Below are 21,111 nucleotides of genomic sequence, written 5' to 3'. Positions count from 1 at the left end.
ATACGGTCTACAACCGAACAGCTATACAGGGATCCATAAATGACTAGTGTTAAATCATAAATCATTCAAACCCAAAAGCCGATGGTACAATCTCTCTCTCTATATATAAAATGACTGAATAAATAGTCAACGATCAATCTTACAGGGCAATGGATCATGTAACATGATTCGGTATCCTACAAAATATAATATATAACAAGTCAAAAAGGGTACATCATCACCATTAAATAACTATAAAATGAACAAATATTAGATATTTCGGATAACAGATATCAATAATAGCACGATGTCAAATGAATCATGTAAATATATTCAAACTGAAAAACTTTTTCTACATCTTGAAATTTATACAATTTAAGCGAACACCACAAGAAAATAAGATTTCTTAATTCATCTCACTATTTTTTGATTTTTCAAAAAATCTTAAGCTATTGATAATGGTTAGATCGATGAATGTTGTCTGATGTTTTGATAGACTAAATATATTTAGACTTTTTAATACTGATCTGTCTATATGTTGTCAGAACATGTGTCATTAAGCACACTTTATCTTAACATGCTTAATGCAGTGTATATAAATAAAGTGTTAAATTATTCAAAATACTAAGGTTAATCTACCTTAACCCAGATATACAAAATGATATAGATCCGCATTCGGCATTCCTTTTCGGAATTGTAGATTTTCAAAGAGAAACATCTTTGTCTTTGATTTGGCCGTTCGATATTTGAATCAGATCAAAACTTATGGTTCTAATGTAGACAAACCGTTCCTCTTGTGTGCCAAATTTTAAGTTTTGTATACTAAATGAGTTCATACAATTGTTTCTTCTAATATTACACAATCCCTTAACAGAATTCATAACATAAATCTATATATATATTTGAAAAATCTATCGTTAACAAAATCATAATACATGTAGTTCTAAGTTGATAATAGAATTTCATTTTTTTTACAGATAGAACAAAGCCAAGTATAAACTGTCCTGACGATCAAATTAAGCTCGGTATTGAACGTCTTACCGCATTTACTGGCCTGAAAAATGATTACATTAAGAATGAAGATGTCAAATATGTGAATACATCAGTTCATAATGGTAAGTTTTTCATCAAATAAAACTCATACTGATGATCGCCAATAAAATAATCAATATGTAACTGTCTTGTTGATGCTTTTATTTTGAATATAAGAATGAGAATGAAATGCACTGATAGTCAGTTATTGACCTTTGGATGTGCTGGTTTTTTATTACCACTGAAGAAAATAAAATATTTATATTGTGTTTTGAAAATATATAACTACAATATTCTCTTAAATGAAGTTGATAATTTGACGAAATGAGACCAGAAATTTTTGTTTCAAAACAATATATATCAAGAATCATTATAGGCTATCTCAATATTTTTGTCAATATCAAATCTGTAACTATCTTAGATACGATGCCAAGTATAAAATCCTCTGATGAAGAAAATGATCTCTGTTAGTGATCGCATACAAGGTGAAGGGATGTATCAACTTTTCAACGTTTAAAATAACTTTTGGATTTTCAAATATTTACGACTTGGAACATCAGTTAAAACGAAACATTATTTGTCGCAGTTCGCATCTGGTATAGTGAAATTATTACCCTTTATGATATTTCTACAGGGGTCGATTGTCTGTTGTTAAACTGCATGTCCCCTAGGTAAAAAATATCAGTAGACAGTTCTAATTTACAATAAAAATGATTTACTTGCACAGTAACAGATTAATTGTTGGATAGAAATATGCTTTTATAAACTTTTAAAATAATTTAAATTAAGGTTTATAGCTACTTGTATATATCTGCGTCACATCCGTTTTGATTTCATTACTTTTTGTACTAGTTTTCGTTTTTTTAAATATGTTAGCCTCAAACATCACGGCAAATACAAAAATGGTCGCAATGCGTATCTTGAGGAATAAAAAAGGTACCAACATTTTACTATATCTTTTCCATGAAATAACTGGAGAGTCGACCAATACATTTCTAATATGTTAATATTTTTACCGGTTTAAAAGAGCTTGAAATTTCAATATAGTGTGACAAAATTGAGATCAGGATTTGTTTGACGATTTTATCTACTCACTACTCACTCAGAAGTTATGCACTTTGTCTGTTTTATAAGTATTAGTGAACCCATTTTACTGTCTCCGCCTAATCCCGTAGTAATTGTATTGTTTTTTGTTAGATGAACTGTATACATATGGTAGCAGTAACGAAGTTTTCATTGGTTATGATGAAACTCTGAATTATGGTATATGTAGATTTAAAGTTTATGTTAAATGTGAGTAAACAATGATAATCATACAACTTCTTTCTGTACAGGTAGTATTATATCAATTTATTATCTTCAGCGTATGTTTATACAATCTGATGGCTGTTTATATAACTGGCACCCGAAAACCAATTTTGACCTGATCAACTCTTAGAATTATAAATAATTACTTCCATTTTAAGTTTTTCAATAATTTTTCAGGCTTGACTACTGCAGTTAATTCAGTACTTTGAAACCAGTGTCTTGCTGCAATCGATGAATATCGTTTCAGTCTATGATCAGATTTCATAGTATCTGATATTCTTCTATAGACATCAACATCATACTGAAGTGTCCGAAATTAATTCTACTGTACAGTACTGAATTGACTGCAAGCGGAATGTGTGGGCATTACTAAGTCTACCGCATTGGATAAGTTGAAAAGTTCAAATGACCGGATAATTTCATGCTCCAGATTCTCACGTAATGTTTAAATCAAAACAGACTTATATTCGTTAACTAGTGATGTGTTCAGCCACCCGTTTGTGGAACATTACAAAACATTTAAATAAAGGCAACAGTAGTATACCGCTGTTCAAACTCATACATCCATGGACAAAAAACAAAATCGGGTTAACAAACTAAAACTGAGGGAAACGCATTAAATATAAGAGGAGAACTACGACACAACACTACAATGTAACACACACAGAAACGGACCAAGCATTAAATCCCACGAGAATAACAAATATAACATCAAAACCAAATACATGAATTTGGGATAGACAAGTACCGTGACACGTCTTATTGCAATGTGAATTTACACTCAAAAAATAGTAACTCAGCTTTAGCTCGAAAAAAAACTAAAATAATTATTATAAAAACAATTTTGGAGAGAAGATGTTTTACTCGTTTCTGAGAGAAATGTTTTATACATCAAACCATTTAACAACTGCGATGACAAAGTTAGCTAGCTTCTAGTATTTGAAACGTAATACCAATATAAAAAAATGCCATTTATTCTTCACTTGCTCATTTATTCTGTATTACTTGTTTATTTGTCCCATCCACAAAATCATAAAGTTTTTCAGCAGGCAAATGTTAAACAAACAAATTAATTCTGGTTCTAAAACTGTTGTAAAAAAATATAGGATTGTTATGAATACAAATTATGATTGATTTGTAAATTTTTATTTATCTTTACAGATGCAGATTGTCCTAGACCTGAAACTAATGCAGATATTAGTTATTGTCCTAACAGCAAACATATTTGTGAATTAAATTGTCCAACTGGAGAAGCGTTATGTATAAAACACAAGCAAAAATACAGATGTGGAGCGTTGGGTGTCTACAATTTTGAACATCCAAGAAATAAATTAATTTTACCTACGTGTGGAGGTTTGTACGGTTGATAACAAGTATAATTCAATTTTTTGTTTCGCAAAGCAAACTTAAATGTGTGCTTACATCATTTTCTACATGTTTTAAACACTATGTGGTTATGTGGTACGTATGTATCCAACCAATGTGTGGTTGTGCTGTGGTCATTTTGTGTACTATTGTCTTTCATTTTTGTTTATATGCTTTGTCTTTATGCCATTTTGTTTTTCTTTGTTGACTTATTTGTTTTATTTTGTAGTGATTAAGATTATAACACATTGATGACTGCGGTACAGTCATTTTTTACATCGTTACCTATTTTGTCTGTTTGTTTTATTCTAATTGTTGTGAATATAACGAAATGTTATGCGACTGTCATAGTTACCAGTAAAAGGTTTAGCTAGCTATATATAAAACCAAGTTTAAACCACAATTCCCTTTATAAGAAATACAATGAAGGAATATTGCAGTTGTTTTCTATTCGTTTGATATGTATAAGCTATGTTTGATTTTTCCATTTAATATAATAATATTGGACTTTTCGTTTTGAATGTTCCTGGTTGTTCGCGAGTTCTGGTATTTTAGACTAGACTTGCACGATCTGTTTCGGATTTTGTTTTGTTTTTACGACGGTTTGTTATTACATCATACTGCGGAGATATATCTCTGTGTACAGAGTTGATTTGTCGTGTGCAAATTAGTTGTTTATGGTTGATGTAAATTGCCGTAGTGTCAATTCCTTGGGAATGTAGAGATTTAAAACTACAGGACTAGGGACAAAAAGGCCCTTATTTGACCCAATAGTTACTTCAAATATATATAAACCAGACTAAGGTACATCAACGTGTTACCATGTCGACAAAAATGACTATTTTTGTTCATTTTGTTAAATAACTTGATTTTCCTTGTTTTACATCAAAGTTTAAGTATGTTTTAGATTGGCAGAGATGTGCATGATGTGCGCTCCCAAGAAACAACTTTATATTTAGTGATATATTGTCAATAATTAAAAGTTCAATTATGTCTTAGGTTTCTTGACGATAGAAAACTGTATAAGTTTTGTTATTTTTATAACTTCCATTAAAAGTTGAATGTTATGACGTAATTGTGACGTCATCAGATAGTAAATCTTTTTTTTTCTCTTTCTTTGTAAATTAAATTAATGGTCCATCATTTTTATTCCTGGCAAAAAGTAGTCCTACTACAAGTTTTTAATGTAAGTCTGATTCATCATGGCGATATTGTTTGATCGTTCGAGGGGCTTCACTATACAATGGTCTTATTTTATATTCTCCAATTATGTTTTTATTTAGAAATTTTTAGAAATAAAAACAGTTAATCCTGCATGTAATCAATTTCCTTTAGGTCAACATAATCAGACCATAGCATTATCAGTAAACCTCACTTACAAAACTGTGACAAATTGTGTTCCAACATTTCCATCAAATATCAAGACCGGTTTGGAGGTGAAACTTAGAACAGATATTCCCAATCTATGACCAATGGGGGCAGGAATGACTTGGTGTGGTAGTCAGTGTATATGGGAAGCCATTTGTCGGGGAACTTCTACATATATTGACGTTACTTTTACATTACATGTACCTCAAATATCGTAAGTAAAACTTTTTCGGGCTTAACATGTATTATTGTCATATAAAAACTTACAACTATCTATTATAAACTTCCTGTTTAGTCCCCATCTATAATCTACTATCATTTTCAAATGCTCTTTTGTCGGGTTGTTGTCTCTTTTAGACATCACACGTTTAAACGATTCTTAATTGTACATGATATTTGGATCTACTTAACTGTATTAGATGAGGACCAGTGTGTTATTTAGAAAATACATGTATGTACCTATCCGGAAAATATTAAATGTATTTGTGCTTTTTTTTTAAAAAGGACGAACACTCTAACTTCTGTCTCCATTTTTCAACTAATCATATGTTTTTTTTACGAAACCTGATAATGTTTGTATCGTGTTTTGGTTCGTGTGGTATTTATTGTGATCCCAATATTTGTAATCCCTGTTATCCTTTTTCTTTGATGATAAGGACATACCTTAGTTTTACATATACAAACGTTATTCCGATCAGATAATGTTTACCTGAAACATAACATTTGAAATATGATAAAGATATGAAAACTTTCCTAATTTGTTTATTTGCAGAGCAAGCATAGCGAGAAATGGAAAAACATACAAAATAAGAGAAGCTCTATTTATTTTCATACTACAGGAAAATGGTCTACATTTTAACGTGAGTAACATTTTTTTATATCTAATAAAATGACAAAAAAATGAAATGTTGATGTTGAACTTGCAGACATAGCACGTGCACATTCCTTTTCTATATATAGCTAACGGACTGCATTTGATTTCTTTAAGAATAAAACATTGCAACCAAAGATAATAATTTCATATGATTACAAATTTGCATAAACACTTTTCTCTTATGATAACATGATAACTTGTTTTAAAACTTAAGATTAAATGATTGATTTACCTCTACTCAACTATAGGGATGATTGTTTTTTTTTAATGAAATACAGTTATTCTATGTCAAACCATTTCCATTTTCTTTTTCTGAAAGTTACAATGCGATTTGCGGAAATGCTGATTAAAGATTGTAATATCCATTTCCTATGACTTTTATTTGATTCTTTTACAATTCACACTATGCCATTAAAGGAATTATCTTAGGAATACCCCAAATATGTATACAAAACATTGTTGTGACCTCATTCTATTGTTGTACCGGTTCTTTATTCTAAAGATTGGACTACAAATTTATCATTTGCCTTTGAGAAACCATTTATATATGATTTCTTTAACTGTCCAAATTTTAAAGAATTACTTTCCTTTTTTTCAAAACATATTTGACAGTTGAAACTATCATAATTGATCATTACAAGTAAATAATAGTTCAAGTGAAAAAATCAAGCAATTACCACAGTTGCTTTCTTTATGTGAAAAAATACAACAAAAAAACAAATGACAATTACATAAACACATTTGATTAAAGTCAACTTCAAATGCAATAATGTTTTGTCACTCATCAAGAGGTTTTCATGAGAAATAAGGAATACAATTGAATTTATCACTGCCAATGCTTATTTCACAGCCAATGTTCTCATGTTTTGGGTTATCTCCTTAAAAGCATAAGTTTGGTTGAAAAGCTCGTTGTAAGTTTGATTTATTTTGCTTTTAGGTATTTTTTTTTGCAAAATATTTATTCACGTCAGGTTTTTTTAATATAAAACTATGTAGATAAAATGATATTACAAAGAATGTTGGTCTAAATTTTATAATATCATTTTATCTGCAATTAAAATGTATTTTTTTTAAACTTCTTTTAACGCTTGATTCATTATCTGCAACATAGCTAATAATTGTATTATCATAATCAAGTGTATAAATCGTTCATCTGAAGTAAAGGTCGTTGATTAGCATGACGTGCAAACCACATATTGTTCTTACGACATATTAGCTAACAAAAAAAAAGACTAACAAACTAATCCTCATCCTGTGTAGAAAGTGTAAATCCAGACTTGGCTTCATTAACTAGTGAACCTCAATATTTTTTTTTTATAATTTTCAGGTATATGAATGTGAATTCGATTTATTTCATGTATAGTCGGTGAAAAGGTCTGATCGATTTATTGTTCTTCAGAATTTTCACGGCGATGAATTTAGTTGTCACCACTATATACATTATGTTCCAATTCATAACTTCAAGCGAACATAAATTATTTACAAAAATAACCTGAACAGCTCGCCTGACAGTGTGCAGCTAAGCTTTCATTTTATTAAAGACAAATTCAAAATACGAAATGTTCATCTGTTACTGTTAGCCTAGGCCGCTGCAGGTAAAGAACACAAAAAACATCTACAAAAATAAAAACAATTTTCATTATGTATTTGAATACATATTATGAATCAAATTAAAGATTCTGTCTTACACACATTATTATTCACAAAAAAATAACAACAAGAAAAAACTACATTAAGTCGGGTGGGAGGGTGGGAAACTCTACTACACCAAAAGCAAACGTCGAATGCAATATCTTAAATTCGCATAAGCGCCAAAAATATAACACGACATATTTGAATTGACCTTATTAAAATATTATTGTTAGTTCTAACTCGACCAATGGATAATCATTTAACCTATAATTAACTTTCAACACGTGTATAGTTATAAACAAATACACAAGGTAATGTTTACATACCGGTGTACATAACTTTAATAGATATATTTCTTTTCTCGTACAGAAAAATGATACCGTTTATGTTGTAACACATGTAACATTGATATAGTTTCTATGCTTTGGTCTGTTTCTTTCGACTAGTGAATCGAAATTTGGATTCTCACTTTGGTATCTACCTCTTCCTTTGATTGTTAATTGCATGACGAGTCATTCGAACAAGGAGTCAAATAGTGAATCAAAGAGATAAAGGACACGAATTAATGCTGTTTACTGACAGCTATTCCAAAAACATCCACATCAAACTACATATAAACTAGTACATGATGTTAAAACGACATTAAAAGTCTGAGAAAGGCATGATATAATGACATGGGAAAATTTCAACAGGATGTAGGTTCATATTGTACGTTTTCATGAATAGAAATGCATATTAACTATATATTAAGTAATTAAAAAGATAAACAATATAAGTACCGATAAAGACAATATTCTATGATCACCGTAACAATGCTTTTTCAGAATGTCGCAGGTGCACAGCTTGAAAGGGATTCAGTTAACATAGATGAAAGTTCATCCTGTCCTGATGGCTACATGGTTGTTAGGGAACAATGTGGTAAGTTTTAAAAAGCTGCAAACGTTTGCAAACCCCTTATAGATCATGTTTAATACAAAAAGAGGCTCTTTCATAAAAATCATAAAAAAAACATTAGCCATTTTCTGAAATATCAATATCCAATATATGCTTCACAAAACAAAGTTACAAGATACTTAATTTCTTTTCACAGCTTCAAATTACAAGTAAGTTTGAAAAGGTGATCACAAATTGTTTTGTAACTGGTCATTTATAATGTTGAACATGTTGGTTCAGTTTCAACATGTATATATATTATGAGTATGTATATAAGTCTGAAAAAATATACCAACAGTGTTAGAGTTTGATTGTCATGCTGACATTTATTTTAGCTATACGAGATTCAAACGCACATATTTGATACACTACAGCATTAATCGCTTCTCCTCATGTCCAGCGCTTATGAACACTGGACATCTCGACCACATCCGCTATATGAAAATGTAGTACTAGTAGAGATACCTGGACACAATATTTTTTTTTTATAAAAAACACATTTAAAGTGTACAGAAAAAAGTAAAATCACAAAAATACTGAACTTAGAGGAAAATCAATTCGGAAAGTCCTTAATCACATGGCAAAATCAAATAACAAAACGCATCAAAAACGAATGGACTTGGTACAGGCATTTTCAAATGTAGAAAATGGTGGATTAAACCTGGTTCTATAGCGCTAACCCTCTCACTGTAATGACAGTCTCATCAATTTTCGATATATTTACATTGATGCGTTAAATAAACAGACATAATAAATAAAATAGTCAAAATATTGGTGCATCAGTCATCATCGTATAACAATTTTAACAGGGACAATTTCACAGAACACAAAAACATCTACTATCCACGAACACATTCATTGATTTGAGTGTCTGACGTCAGAAAATTTTATACGTCACATAAATTTGTCGTTCAATGTGCATACAAACAATTTTAAAATTTACATAGGAATGTTAGCATACAACACCAATATCAATAAAGGGATTACACAATAAAACCTTTTGGATAACAAATATCCTTCATCAGTATACATGCTTGAATATATATTGTTACATCGTTACCAGTGGGTTATCAAATCGAGATAGTTAAACATGTAAAATTATAATATCGAATTTTAAAATATGAGCTTTTGCATGCAGTGATAACAGAATACAGCTACTCGCATCCCGAAAATTACACTTTTCATACTCGATGAAAATGCTTCTGGTTATGTTATTATGTGATATAATGCCATCTTGACGCTAATGAGTATAATAAATTTAAAAATTAGAATGGAAACTGGAAATGTTTCAAAAATAAAAAAAAATAAAAAAAGACAACAACCCGGTAAACAGAAAACAGCCGAAGGCAACCAAGGAATTAAAATACATAAAGATGTTACGTGTTGATTTCGTGAACTAACGGGGATTGTAAAACGAGCACACCAGTTTGTTGTACTGTTGTATTTCAGTATTTACGATAATCTTTTTGTAGTTAAGTGTGGAAAAGGAACATATAGAAATGACAAAACAATGACGTGTGAGTTTTGTGCCATTGGATCATACCAAACAAATGTAGGAAGAACAGTGTGTGAACCATGCGAATCATCCAAAACAACACTTAACTTTGGTTCGGATTCATCTACTGATTGTATAGGTTAGTTTGGTAAATTATAAAATATGATATTTACTTTAAAACCCGTGTCATGTTTTTAAACAGGCAGAATTGCTTAGATATATAATTCCAAAAGAAATACATAGAACCAAACGATACACCTTGATTGAACTTATCTATTATTGATGGAGCAAAACGGGAAAGTTTATGTTTACACCTTTCGTTTTAAAGTGAGATGCATATGAACTTTTATCTTACAAGCTATAGTTTGTATATTTAATATTTTCCGTCGCTATATAGACGGTTATAAGGAGGAGGGAGGGTCGGCCTAGGTTTGCGAGCGTGCTCAAAAAGATTCTTTGATATGTTATGTTTTGTAAATTTTTTGATATGAGCGTCACTGATGAGTCTTATGTAGACGAAACGCGCGTCTGGCGTACTAAATTATAATCCTGGTACCTTTGATAACTATTGCATACAATTCGACTTTATAAAATCAAATAGCTGATCATTGCTCAGCTCAACATGCATGCGAATTACAGGAAAAGTATAAAGTGTTTTAATTTGTGTAAACCTTGTGTGTTGTTTTTTTTCTCTAGATAATTGTCCGCCAGGTCAGTATTATGTTCCAAGTACATCTGGTTGTGTCCCTTGTGAAAGACATTACTATCAACACATGAGCGGACAGGACTTTTGTTATCCATGCCCACATGGAACGATAACTAGCGAAAAGGGATCAAACTCCTCAGATAGCTGTAATCGTAAGAATGCTGAAGAAGGCAAGTTATAATATTTATATCTTTTTACATACGATTTACCAGCATTTAATCATAAGCGACGATCGAATCAAAATTCAGAAGTCATCCTAAGTATTAACCTGACGTATACACCATTTGTCAATTGGTAATTATACGTGGTTCAAATTGAATTATCTTCTGTTTACCAGAAGAAAATGGAAATATAATTATTTAACAATTATACAATTGCATTATGTATATGTGACTTACTCAAAATTCAGAAGTAAAGGTTTGGGATAAGTTTAAGTTTATAATTGAGAATGAAAAAGGGGAGTGTGTCAAAGAGACAACAACCCGACTAACGAGCAGACAACAGCTAAAGACTATCAATTGGTCTTTAACACAGCGAGAAACTCCCACACCTGGAGGCGTGCTTCAGCTGGCCCCTAATCAAAAATGTTCACTGGTTCAGTGACAATGGACGTCGTACTTAACCCAAATATACATAGGAAAGTAAAATTATAGATCATACAAAACTAAGAAAGTCTAGAGGCTCCTGACTTTCCATTTCTACATTTTGTTTGTCTTGTTCAAATATAAAAATGTTAATAACAGAATATTGGTTACAGGGTCTGTACCAAATAGCTCAGATTCTGGGAAGATATCCGGAGACATTGCAAATACAGGTAATACTTATTAGAATTTTAGTATTGTTTACATAAAAGTTAATGGAAGAATATATTTAGCCTCATTTATAAATGATACAACAATAAATGAAATATTATTGTTGCATAGAAAAACTGAAAAGGAACTAACAAATGGTGGTATTAAAAAATCATAGATACAGCAGGATTGGACTCGAATTGAACAAATAAATGATTGTTTTGTTACCTTTCAAACAGGTGCGAGAGAACCTCACTCATTAATCGAAAATAAATTGTCAAATGAAGAACAAACGATACGAAAAGAAGTAAAGCAGATTTAATTGTTCATACCACTCGCCTCGTACAACAACAGCACATCATACGTAATAGATAATGTAAAATATAGTTAATGTTCAATATTACAAGCAGCATGATGATGATAGTTACTGGCGGTTTTTTAAAGTCAGGTCAAACTAAATATATATTCTGGAAGAGAACGTACTATGTGACATGCATATTGACCGTACTCTTTTACAAGATCGACACGCCGGGTGGAATTTTTAGCGCTCTAGTTTAAAAGGTACTAGATGGCAGGAAATTGTGATACATGTTAGCCACAGAACTGTAAGGTGATTGTTTTCTTATGCCTTGGCTGACACCTTTTGTCTTTAATTTCATATGTGTTACCAAGAATGACGTACATAATGTGTTTTTTTCTAGGTATAAAGGTTTCCAATCGCCAAAAAAAATAATAACATGCTAATTTATATTTAATATTCAGGAATAATGATCGGACTGTCTATTGGATTGGTACTGTTATTGTGTATTGTAGTATCAGTCGTCATTGTATATAAAAGGTAACTATCAGCTTCTTCTGATGCATTCCTTTTGATATATGCAGCTTGTGTAAATACTTCATTAGATTCAAATAAGTTTATCATGGCAGTATTATATTGACGGGAACTCCAACACGATAATATGCACATTCATATACCCTCTGAATTCTTCAGGAATGATAGGGTACTTAGTTCTCGTTTGTTAGTACGTGATAATACTTTTTGGTAGTATATGTGACGGAATCACAGTTAATGATACTTGTGGATCGCGAAAGAAATGCTGATATTTTTCCTTTCAGTAAATTTAGCGAAACGTTGAACAGCTTTAAAAATTCTGTCAATATCTATAAGATTGACACATGAAAGTAAACTGCATTTCTAAGATGATAAAATATTCTAATTCAGTTTAATTTAAATCATTGAAACACTCAAAAGGGTAATCTTTTTTTGATAAAAATTACATAAAGTAGAGTGTTTGCAGAAAAGGTAAACGTGGTTATAATATACATTTTGGAAAAGGACAATGGAAACATATTATCTTTTTGCCTAAACGTTTTCAATAATTTACATTTGCAATAATCTTGTGTTTATTAATGAAGAATACACGAAACTATTCAAATAGACGTTCGGCTTCGATCACATTTAATGAAAAAAAAATTAAAAAATATTTGTTAATGCTTTAGATTGACATCGGATAGTGACTATTCCGTGCCAATAGATAACAACCAATACCAAGTCCAATCACACGAGCACCATTACGATGAAATGACCAACAGAAGTCAACAGTACCTGAATGTTGGAAGTATTCCGCACAGTCATGGTCTATCAAACAATGGATACGAGAACGCTGATGATAACTATGCTACAATTACTGAAATACTCTCTGGGAATTCAAGTTCGAATAATGAGTATTTTGAATTGTATGAAAAACCAAGGGAGACAGAAAACATATAGACTAAACCAAATAATTATTAATATGTTTATCTTGTTGTGTATCCAAATATTTGCATTTTAGTAGCACGGCCAATGGAAAAAATTAGTTTGCCAATTGTTTAAACAGCAAATGTATAATATTTAATAAACATATGTAAAAGGAAAACGATTAAACTAACGCTGTCATGCATTTTAGAAACTACCTGTACGTAATGTTAAAATAAGCGTTAAAAAAAATTAAGAGAAGGAATATCGGAATTATTAAATCTATATGGTTCTTGAAAGATTGTGAAATGGCGTTTCCATTCACGTTGTTGCATTTACTCATGAACCATTCAATCTAAGCTTTTCAAATTTTAAGATGTTGATACTGATGACAAAATGGAGGTCAAATTTGATATTGACGATTTTCACTTTCACCATTCATCAGTAATGGTTCTTGTGATATTGCCAGGACACAAATAAATATTAATAAATCCGGTTTGCTGTCGTTGTGACAGCCTCTTGTTTTCTCTTGTGTAGAGTTGTCTCATTGGCAATCATACCCCATCTTCTTTTTTATGTACCACACCTAATTTTTATATATGAAGTATTTGACACTGGCCGTTAATCAACGACCAATCAATAACAGCATTACGAAATAGATCGATCTCCTAAGAAAGTTTGAAACAAAATACTAGTCTCCTTTCACTAGGTTTCATAGTACACACTTTTATGTGTACAGAGAAATTGCATGAAAGGTATATCACCCCATTTTTATATTCAAACAGCGTTGTTCTCTAATAAAGGTATTACACGAGTACCATATGTGTTCCTCTCAATTTACAAGAAAGAAATTTAGGATTTCCAAAAAATATTGTTTAGATCCAAAGATTTTAATACAATACAATACAAAATGAAACTACATAATAATTGTTTTTATTGTCTCACTGTCATTGATACGGTATACACATTTCTTAATGTAAAAGTAAACTTTTTAAAAATATTAAATTAAATGTCATTTCGAAAAGAAATATGAGAAATGGATTAAAAAAGAACTAGTATATTAACACATTCCGAAAGCTAAAAAACAAAAAAATAAATCCTAAAACATATTTGCTTCTATTATCGGATTAAAAACGTTTTCTGAGTTCTAAAATAAGTGTGTCAGTTTTGACATATTTTTGTTACACATTAATATTGTCAATGGCTAAAATAGATGAAAATTTCACGTAATTCGGCAAAAGACTGGAATATTCATTTTCGAATTTAAGATATATAACTATTCGTCCCTAAGATCGCTGTACAGCAGACATTGTCCTCCTTCACTTGTATCACACAGCAACGAAACTGAGAAAAAGCTGATTGGTGTGATGTATAAAAAGTATGTAGTACTATGTAGAGTACTGTATAAACATCCTGTTTAAATGTTTTATGTGTGAGTAGTTTGTAACCCATGGTCAACTTGGTCTGGCAATGTCACTATGAATTTCTTCATTCCATTTCTGTTTTAAATCAGACACTAAGTCTGAAATTTCGCTCGGCTCAATTGCTGATTTTCTTTTTTAACCCTCGTCTCTTTAGTAGTTAATGATAACCCATAATGTTCACAACCGGTGTTACCTTCCTGAATCTCCGTGTACTGTAACATTCGGCGTATAAAGACCAACGCATAAGAAAAAACAACTGAGTTTTTGAACTGCATTTATACAGGATCAAGAATGACTTACCTCCTCATACTACCGCATTATGAGTAATGGAACTGCAAAAGTTCCACAAGGTAAATATTCAAGTATTGTATCTTGAAGTTACAGGACCTAGTGCTCTACGTGCTGCTGCTGCAATACATGATGTAGTGACTCTGCAGCTTTTGCTAATCTATCAAAAAATGATTGTTTGTGTACACCAATTTGAAGCATACTTATTGTCTGTAAAAAAATGACATTATTTCTTGTTATCGGTACGGCAGATGTTTGTTAAGGACATTATCTCCCCCTTTGGCGCATTTTCTTCTCTGGAGGAATCTGCTCTTTTCGGTCTTATGGCAATAAGACTAAATAATTGGCATATTGCCCTTTACATATACCTAAGTAATTTCTAATACATATAATGAATAGCTGTTGAATAATTATTAGATTGTTTCTGGACAGTAAAGAGCATGAACAAGGTTGTGGCAGTAGCACAACATCATATGTATCATATATCGGCAAAAACTGAAATTCAGAAAATAACAATATTTCATACTAAGGAAACGCATATCATTTTAAAGGCAATGACTCTTTTAAAAAAATACTATTTAATAAAAACATACAAGAAATTAAAGAAAAAATGACTTATATAATGTAATATCACTTAGTCACCATGGAAACCAATATCATTACACAGAGGGAAGTCAATATGAAGTGGGATGAAAGACATAACAAGACAAGAAAAGAAGATATTTCAAAACATATAAAATCAGTTGTCATATTGGCAATTATACCACATCTCCTTCTTTGTATACTGATATATCCATCTTAAATGTGGAATAAATAAATCATTCATAAACAAGTTCTGAAGCTATAAATCTAAAACCGTGCAAGTTGCACTAAAGCATCAAAGAGTTGCTAACTTTCAATTTTATTTATATTGAAAAACCACAAATTTCATTTTTGCATAAAGTTAAAGTAGACCTCCAATTAAATTTTTGGATTGTACTGTTGGCTTGCTGTATCACTAAAATTTATCCCAATGCTAATATTTGAAATGCATAAAGAAAAATTAAATTTATTTCAATTTGAAGTCAAATGTTTATTAAAATGATGACTCTTATTCTTTTTTAACTGTTTCTTCTACTTCTACATCTGAAAAAAAACCACAAAATAACAAAAATAAAATTGTTGAAATTAGTGTGTGCTGTTTGGTTGTTTCTATATTTAAATATCTAAAGCTTACTGGTAGTTTAAGATCAAGACACCAAATATCAAATGTTATGAGCAACTGTTATCTGTTTTTATAGATTTTATGTTTTTTCAACTTTGACTCTTCCATAATTGCTATCTTGCAGTTTGTCTAGTCTGTTTTGTAAAATATAAAATATTGATCAGTTTTTTTCTCTCATTCAAATGAACTAGTAAATACTTTCAGCATGATTCAACAACATACATGAATACATCTACTTAGTAATTGTTAAGGTCATTTTAAGTGATTTATTTAAATATTACTTTCAAATTGTGATTAATTTTGATTATATGATCATGTTTTTTATATGACTAATTTCAATGTTTTTTCTATAATATATTTGTTTCATTATATGTATGAATAACCACCTACCTGATACATTTTCCAACGTAATCAAGATCTCCAAGTTAGACATCAGCATATCTATCATATCAGTAGAGCCTAGTCCAACTAGTCAAGGATAATTATCCATTTTACTTCAGAAATAAATAAAATACTCAATTGAAATAATTCATATGTATCAAATGACTTTCAAAAGTGTATATGAGCTTTTTTTATGTGCATGATTGTGTGTGTTCTCATGTACAGGTAAAAAAAGGACAGGCAATAACTATATAAAAATATAAAAAACATAATCAATTATGGGTTAAATGATATAATACATCGGTGATGAAGCAACTAAACAATACAAATCTAACAAGAATGTGTCCATAGTACATTGATGCCTCACACACACTATCATTTTCTACATGTATGTTCAGTGGGCCGTGAATTTGCGATCAAACATCTAACTTAAAAATAGAAAAGATTGTTTTATAGGGAACATGTGAACTTTATTTCAAATTGATTGGACAATTTCATCAAAAACTACCTTGACCAAAAACTTTAACCTGAAACTTGAGTGGACAGACAGACAATCTTACAAACGGACAAACAGACCTGAATACATAATATCCCACTTCTATCGTAAATGGGGCATATAAATTCTTAGTTTTTTTTTAGTCAAACATATTGTACATGCAAAGCACACACAAATTTATTTAGTTTTTTGACACGATTAATCAGATCATTTTATTTTATTTTATAACACTACCTTTATATTGTAAAATATAATAGAAATGGAATAAAAAGAAAAACTAGAGGCTCTAAAGAGCCTGTGTCGCTCACCTTGGTCTATGTGAATATTAAACAAAGGACACAGATGGATTCATGACAAAGGAGTAGGTCCGGTAAGGACCGATTTTGGCTTCAAATTTCAAGTTTATCTTACAAAAGATTTTGATAACTTTTTAAACACTTAAGTGTCTATTTCATTTGAATCAATTAATTTATGTGAAAGATTTTAACTCATATAGTCATTAAAAACAACCCGATTCAAGCTCAAATATGAAAAATCTACCAAATATGCCGAAAAATGTCACTTTTCAGATGATTTTTGTCAAAAATGAAAGTGGCCGCATCCGTGTTCATCCTCAACCTTTATATATGTTATGTATTATCATAAAATACAACTTACATTTCAATATTAAGGATGAACACGAATGCGGCCACTTTCGTTTCAAACGAAAACTGTCTAAAATTTAACTAAAATGCTAGAATTGTGAAGATTTCAGTAATTTAGCATGACTTAATGGTGCTAGTACCCGATATATGTGCATTGTATTGTAAAAAACAGCCCATATTTATGTAGCAGAAGCATTCTACTGTCCAATAAATAACTAAAAGTTTACATTTTAACAATTTTCTAAAACTGCTATATTTTGGGGCCTAAAAGGGGTCTTACTGAACCTACTCCTTTGTGTTTTGGTGATGGGGATGTGTTTGTAGATCTTACTTTACTAAACTTTCTTGCTGCTTACAATTATCTCTATCTATAACAGTGCTTTCTGTGGAAAATGTTATTGAAAATCTTCAAATTTTAAGAAAATTGTTAAAAATTGACTATGAAGGGCATAACTCCTTAGGGGGTCAATTGACTATTTTGGTCATACTGACTTATTTTTAGTTCTTACTTTGCTGTACATTATTGCTGTTTACAGTTTATCTCTATCTATAATAATATTCAAGATAATAACAAAAAAACAGCAACATTTCCTCAAAATTACCAATTCAGGGGCAGCAACCTAACAACCGATTATCCGATTCATCTGACAATTCCAGGGCAGATAGATCGTGACCTGATCAACAATTTTACTTCCTGTCAGATTTGCTCTTAATGCTTTGGTTTTTGAGTTATAAGCCAAAAACTGCATTTAACCCCCATGTTCTATTTTTAGCCATGGCGGCCATCTTGGTTTGTTAGCCGAGTTACCGGACACATTTTTCTAACTAGATACCCCAATGATGATTATGGCTAAGTTTGGTTAAATTTGGCACAGTAGTTTCAGAGGAGAAGATTTTTCTAAAAGATTATTATTTGTAGATCTTACTTTGCTGAACATTATTGCTGTTTACAGTTTATCTCTATCTATAATAATATTCAAGATAATAACCAAAAACAGCAAAATTTCCTTAAAATTACCATTTCAGGGGAAGCAACCCAACAACGGAATGTCCGATTCATCTGAAAATTTCAGGGCAGATAGATCTTGACCTGATGAACAATTTTACCGATGTCAGATTTGCTTTGAATGCTTTGGTTTTTGAGTTATAAGCCAAAAACTGCATTTTACCCCTATGTTCTATTTTTAGCCATGGCGGCCATCTTGGTTGGTTGGCCGGGTCACCGGAGACATATTTTAAACTAGATACCCCAATGATGATTGTGGCCAAGTTTGGTTAAATTTGGCCAAGTAGTTTCAGAAGAGAAGATTTTTCTAAAAGATTACTAAGATTTACGAAAAATGGTTAAAAATTGACTATAAAGGGCAATAACTCCTAAAGTGGTCAACTGACCATTTTGGTCATGTTGACTTTTTTGTAGATCTTACTTTGCTGAACATTATTGTTGTTTACAGGTTATCTCTATCTATAATAATATTCAAGATAATAACCAAAAACAGCAAAATTTCCTTAAAATTACCATTTCAGGGGCAGCAACCCAACAACGAAATGTCCGATTCATCTGAAAATTTCAGGGCATATAGATCTTGACCTGATAAACAATATTACCACATTGTCAGATTTGCTCTAAATGCTTTGGTTTTTGAGTTATAAGCCAAAAACTGCATTTACCACTATGTTCTATTTTTAGCCATGGCGGCCATCTTGGTTGGTTGGCCGGGTCACCGGACACATTTTTTTTAAACTAGATACCCCAATGATGATTGTGGCCAAGTTTGGTTAAATTTGGCCCAGTAGTTTCAGAGGAGAAGATTTTTGTAAAAGTTAACGGAGGACGACAGACGCCGGACGCCAAGTGATGAGAAAAGCTCACTTGGACTTTCGGCCAGGTGAGCTAAAAATCTGAACATTTTGAATAGTATTTTTTCAAATTGGAGATTAGAATACATTGTATTTGTAAAGAAAACATAACACCCCAGCCTTCTTCAATTTAGTTAATTGTTCAAATTAATTCAAAGTTGATTTGAAAAAATAAATCGAAGGCGATTTCAGACAGGAGGTTTTTTCTATACTAGGCTATTTTTGTGAATGGACATGGTTTAATTAAATTAAGAAAGTGTTTTGGGGCCGCAAATACCCTGCCTGTAACAATAGACACCAGTCAACTTTCTCATACAGATGCAGGATTAATTTCATTAAGGCCCTTTTATAATTGTAAGCATTGTGTATAATATCATAACATTTAGTCGAAGCAAACAGGAGGAAAAGAATTAAACGAACAAGTTAAGTATATGCTTCATTTATAAAGGAACATAAGTCATGAACGGTAGAAGTGAGGCCATCCAATTATAAACATGATCTGTGTTTTGTGGTAATAAGCATTGTGTACCTATTCGTTTTAAAACATTTATTTGAGGCAAATTTAAGTAAGAAACCGGAAACTCAGCATTTTTTTTTATTTAACTTATGCTTTAGATAAAAAATGTATGTTTTTCTAGGCCACATTGTTGTGTTACTGTTTCCTTGAACTTCTCTATCACTATCCTGTCAACACAAAGGTTGTAAATTTCGAAGCACACACTTAGCCTTTTACTTTGACTACAATCTTAATTGACTAAGCTTGTCAGTTTTACTATTCTCTCTAGCATTATTGTCTTACTCATCTAATAAAAACAGACTACTACGAAATAGTACATAATGCCGAAAGTGGCATTAAACACCAATTAACCATTGACATAAATCACACATGTGACAGAATTATTGAAAAATTGGACACCTTTAAATGACGTGTTTTGCACTGGGGACTTGATTTTAATATTGTAAATATAAGAATAAGAATGAAAATATGATGATCTTAGGACATCAATTAGGTGTCCTAAAGTAAGGATGAAAAAAGCGATATATCCTAAGTTAAGAGAGCTTCGAGAACATGACTTAGAATAAAGATTTGTCATAAGTTGGTCTTATGACATGTCCTAGTCCTAAGATAGCTTTGTATTTGTTTAGGGGCCAGCTGAAGGACGCCTCCGGGTGCGGGAATTTCTCGCTACATTGAAGACCTGTTGGTGACCCTCTGCTGTTGTTTTTTATTTGGTCGGGTTGTTGTCTCTTTGACACATTCCCCATTTCCAGTCTCAATTTTATTGATAACACCCCCTCCCCTGGATCGCGTTCATTGATTCGTAATATAAGCATTTATTTACAATCAGAAGTGTGGTCCTTGGATGGACCTGAGAAATCTGTCTTCGTCGAAACAGTTCTCCTTTTCCATTGGTATTTGCCTTTACCTTTACGTTTCCATCCGCACCATGAATTATCAAAGTAACAAATATTGGCAACTTCTGCATTATACATACATGTAACACAAATGTTAAAAACAAGGTTACATGGAAAAAACAATAACTTTGATATATAACACATCATATAAATTGAAAAAAAAATAAGAGTTCTCATTGA

The 21,111-nt window shown here is 31.2% G+C and overlaps 2 protein-coding genes across 2 annotated transcripts in view; both read left to right on the top strand.

Moving 5' to 3' along the window:
* Window positions 1-3,686, top strand: part of LOC139490037 (uncharacterized) — a 100,478-nt gene extending 96,792 nt beyond the window's left edge. Inside the window, exons 37-39 of the mRNA XM_071276889.1 lie at window positions 957-1,094; window positions 2,209-2,304; window positions 3,481-3,686. Coding sequence (XP_071132990.1) covers window positions 957-1,094; window positions 2,209-2,304; window positions 3,481-3,686 — 440 coding nt within the window. The remainder of the gene's footprint in view (window positions 1-956; window positions 1,095-2,208; window positions 2,305-3,480) is intronic.
* A 1,362-nt stretch (window positions 3,687-5,048) lies between these two features.
* LOC139488562 (uncharacterized) lies at window positions 5,049-13,506 on the top strand. Its single transcript, XM_071274288.1, has 8 exons — window positions 5,049-5,266; window positions 5,825-5,912; window positions 8,383-8,476; window positions 9,964-10,125; window positions 10,683-10,862; window positions 11,450-11,506; window positions 12,246-12,321; window positions 12,984-13,506. The coding sequence occupies exons 1-8, from the start codon at window positions 5,157-5,159 to the stop codon at window positions 13,252-13,254; spliced, it is 1,038 nt and encodes a 345-aa protein (XP_071130389.1). The 5' UTR covers window positions 5,049-5,156; the 3' UTR covers window positions 13,255-13,506.
* Window positions 13,507-21,111: the final 7,605 nt, after the last annotated feature.

Source organism: Mytilus edulis, chromosome 9 (genome assembly GCF_963676685.1).
Source record: "Mytilus edulis chromosome 9, xbMytEdul2.2, whole genome shotgun sequence".
In the NCBI taxonomy this organism is placed as follows: domain Eukaryota; kingdom Metazoa; phylum Mollusca; class Bivalvia; order Mytilida; family Mytilidae; genus Mytilus; species Mytilus edulis.
This window is presented reverse-complemented; position numbering and strand designations above follow the sequence as displayed.

Bases quoted from the DNA above. Each gene is read 5' to 3' on its own strand.
- LOC139488562 (XM_071274288.1), top strand. From the start codon at position 5,157: ATGGGGGCAGGAATGACTTGGTGTGGTAGTCAGTGTATATGGGAAGCC. The intron at 8,477-9,963 runs GTAAGTTTTAAA...ATCTTTTTGTAG, and splicing joins GGTTGTTAGGGAACAATGTG to TTAAGTGTGGAAAAGGAACA. The intron at 10,863-11,449 runs GCAAGTTATAAT...TATTGGTTACAG, and splicing joins TCGTAAGAATGCTGAAGAAG to GGTCTGTACCAAATAGCTCA.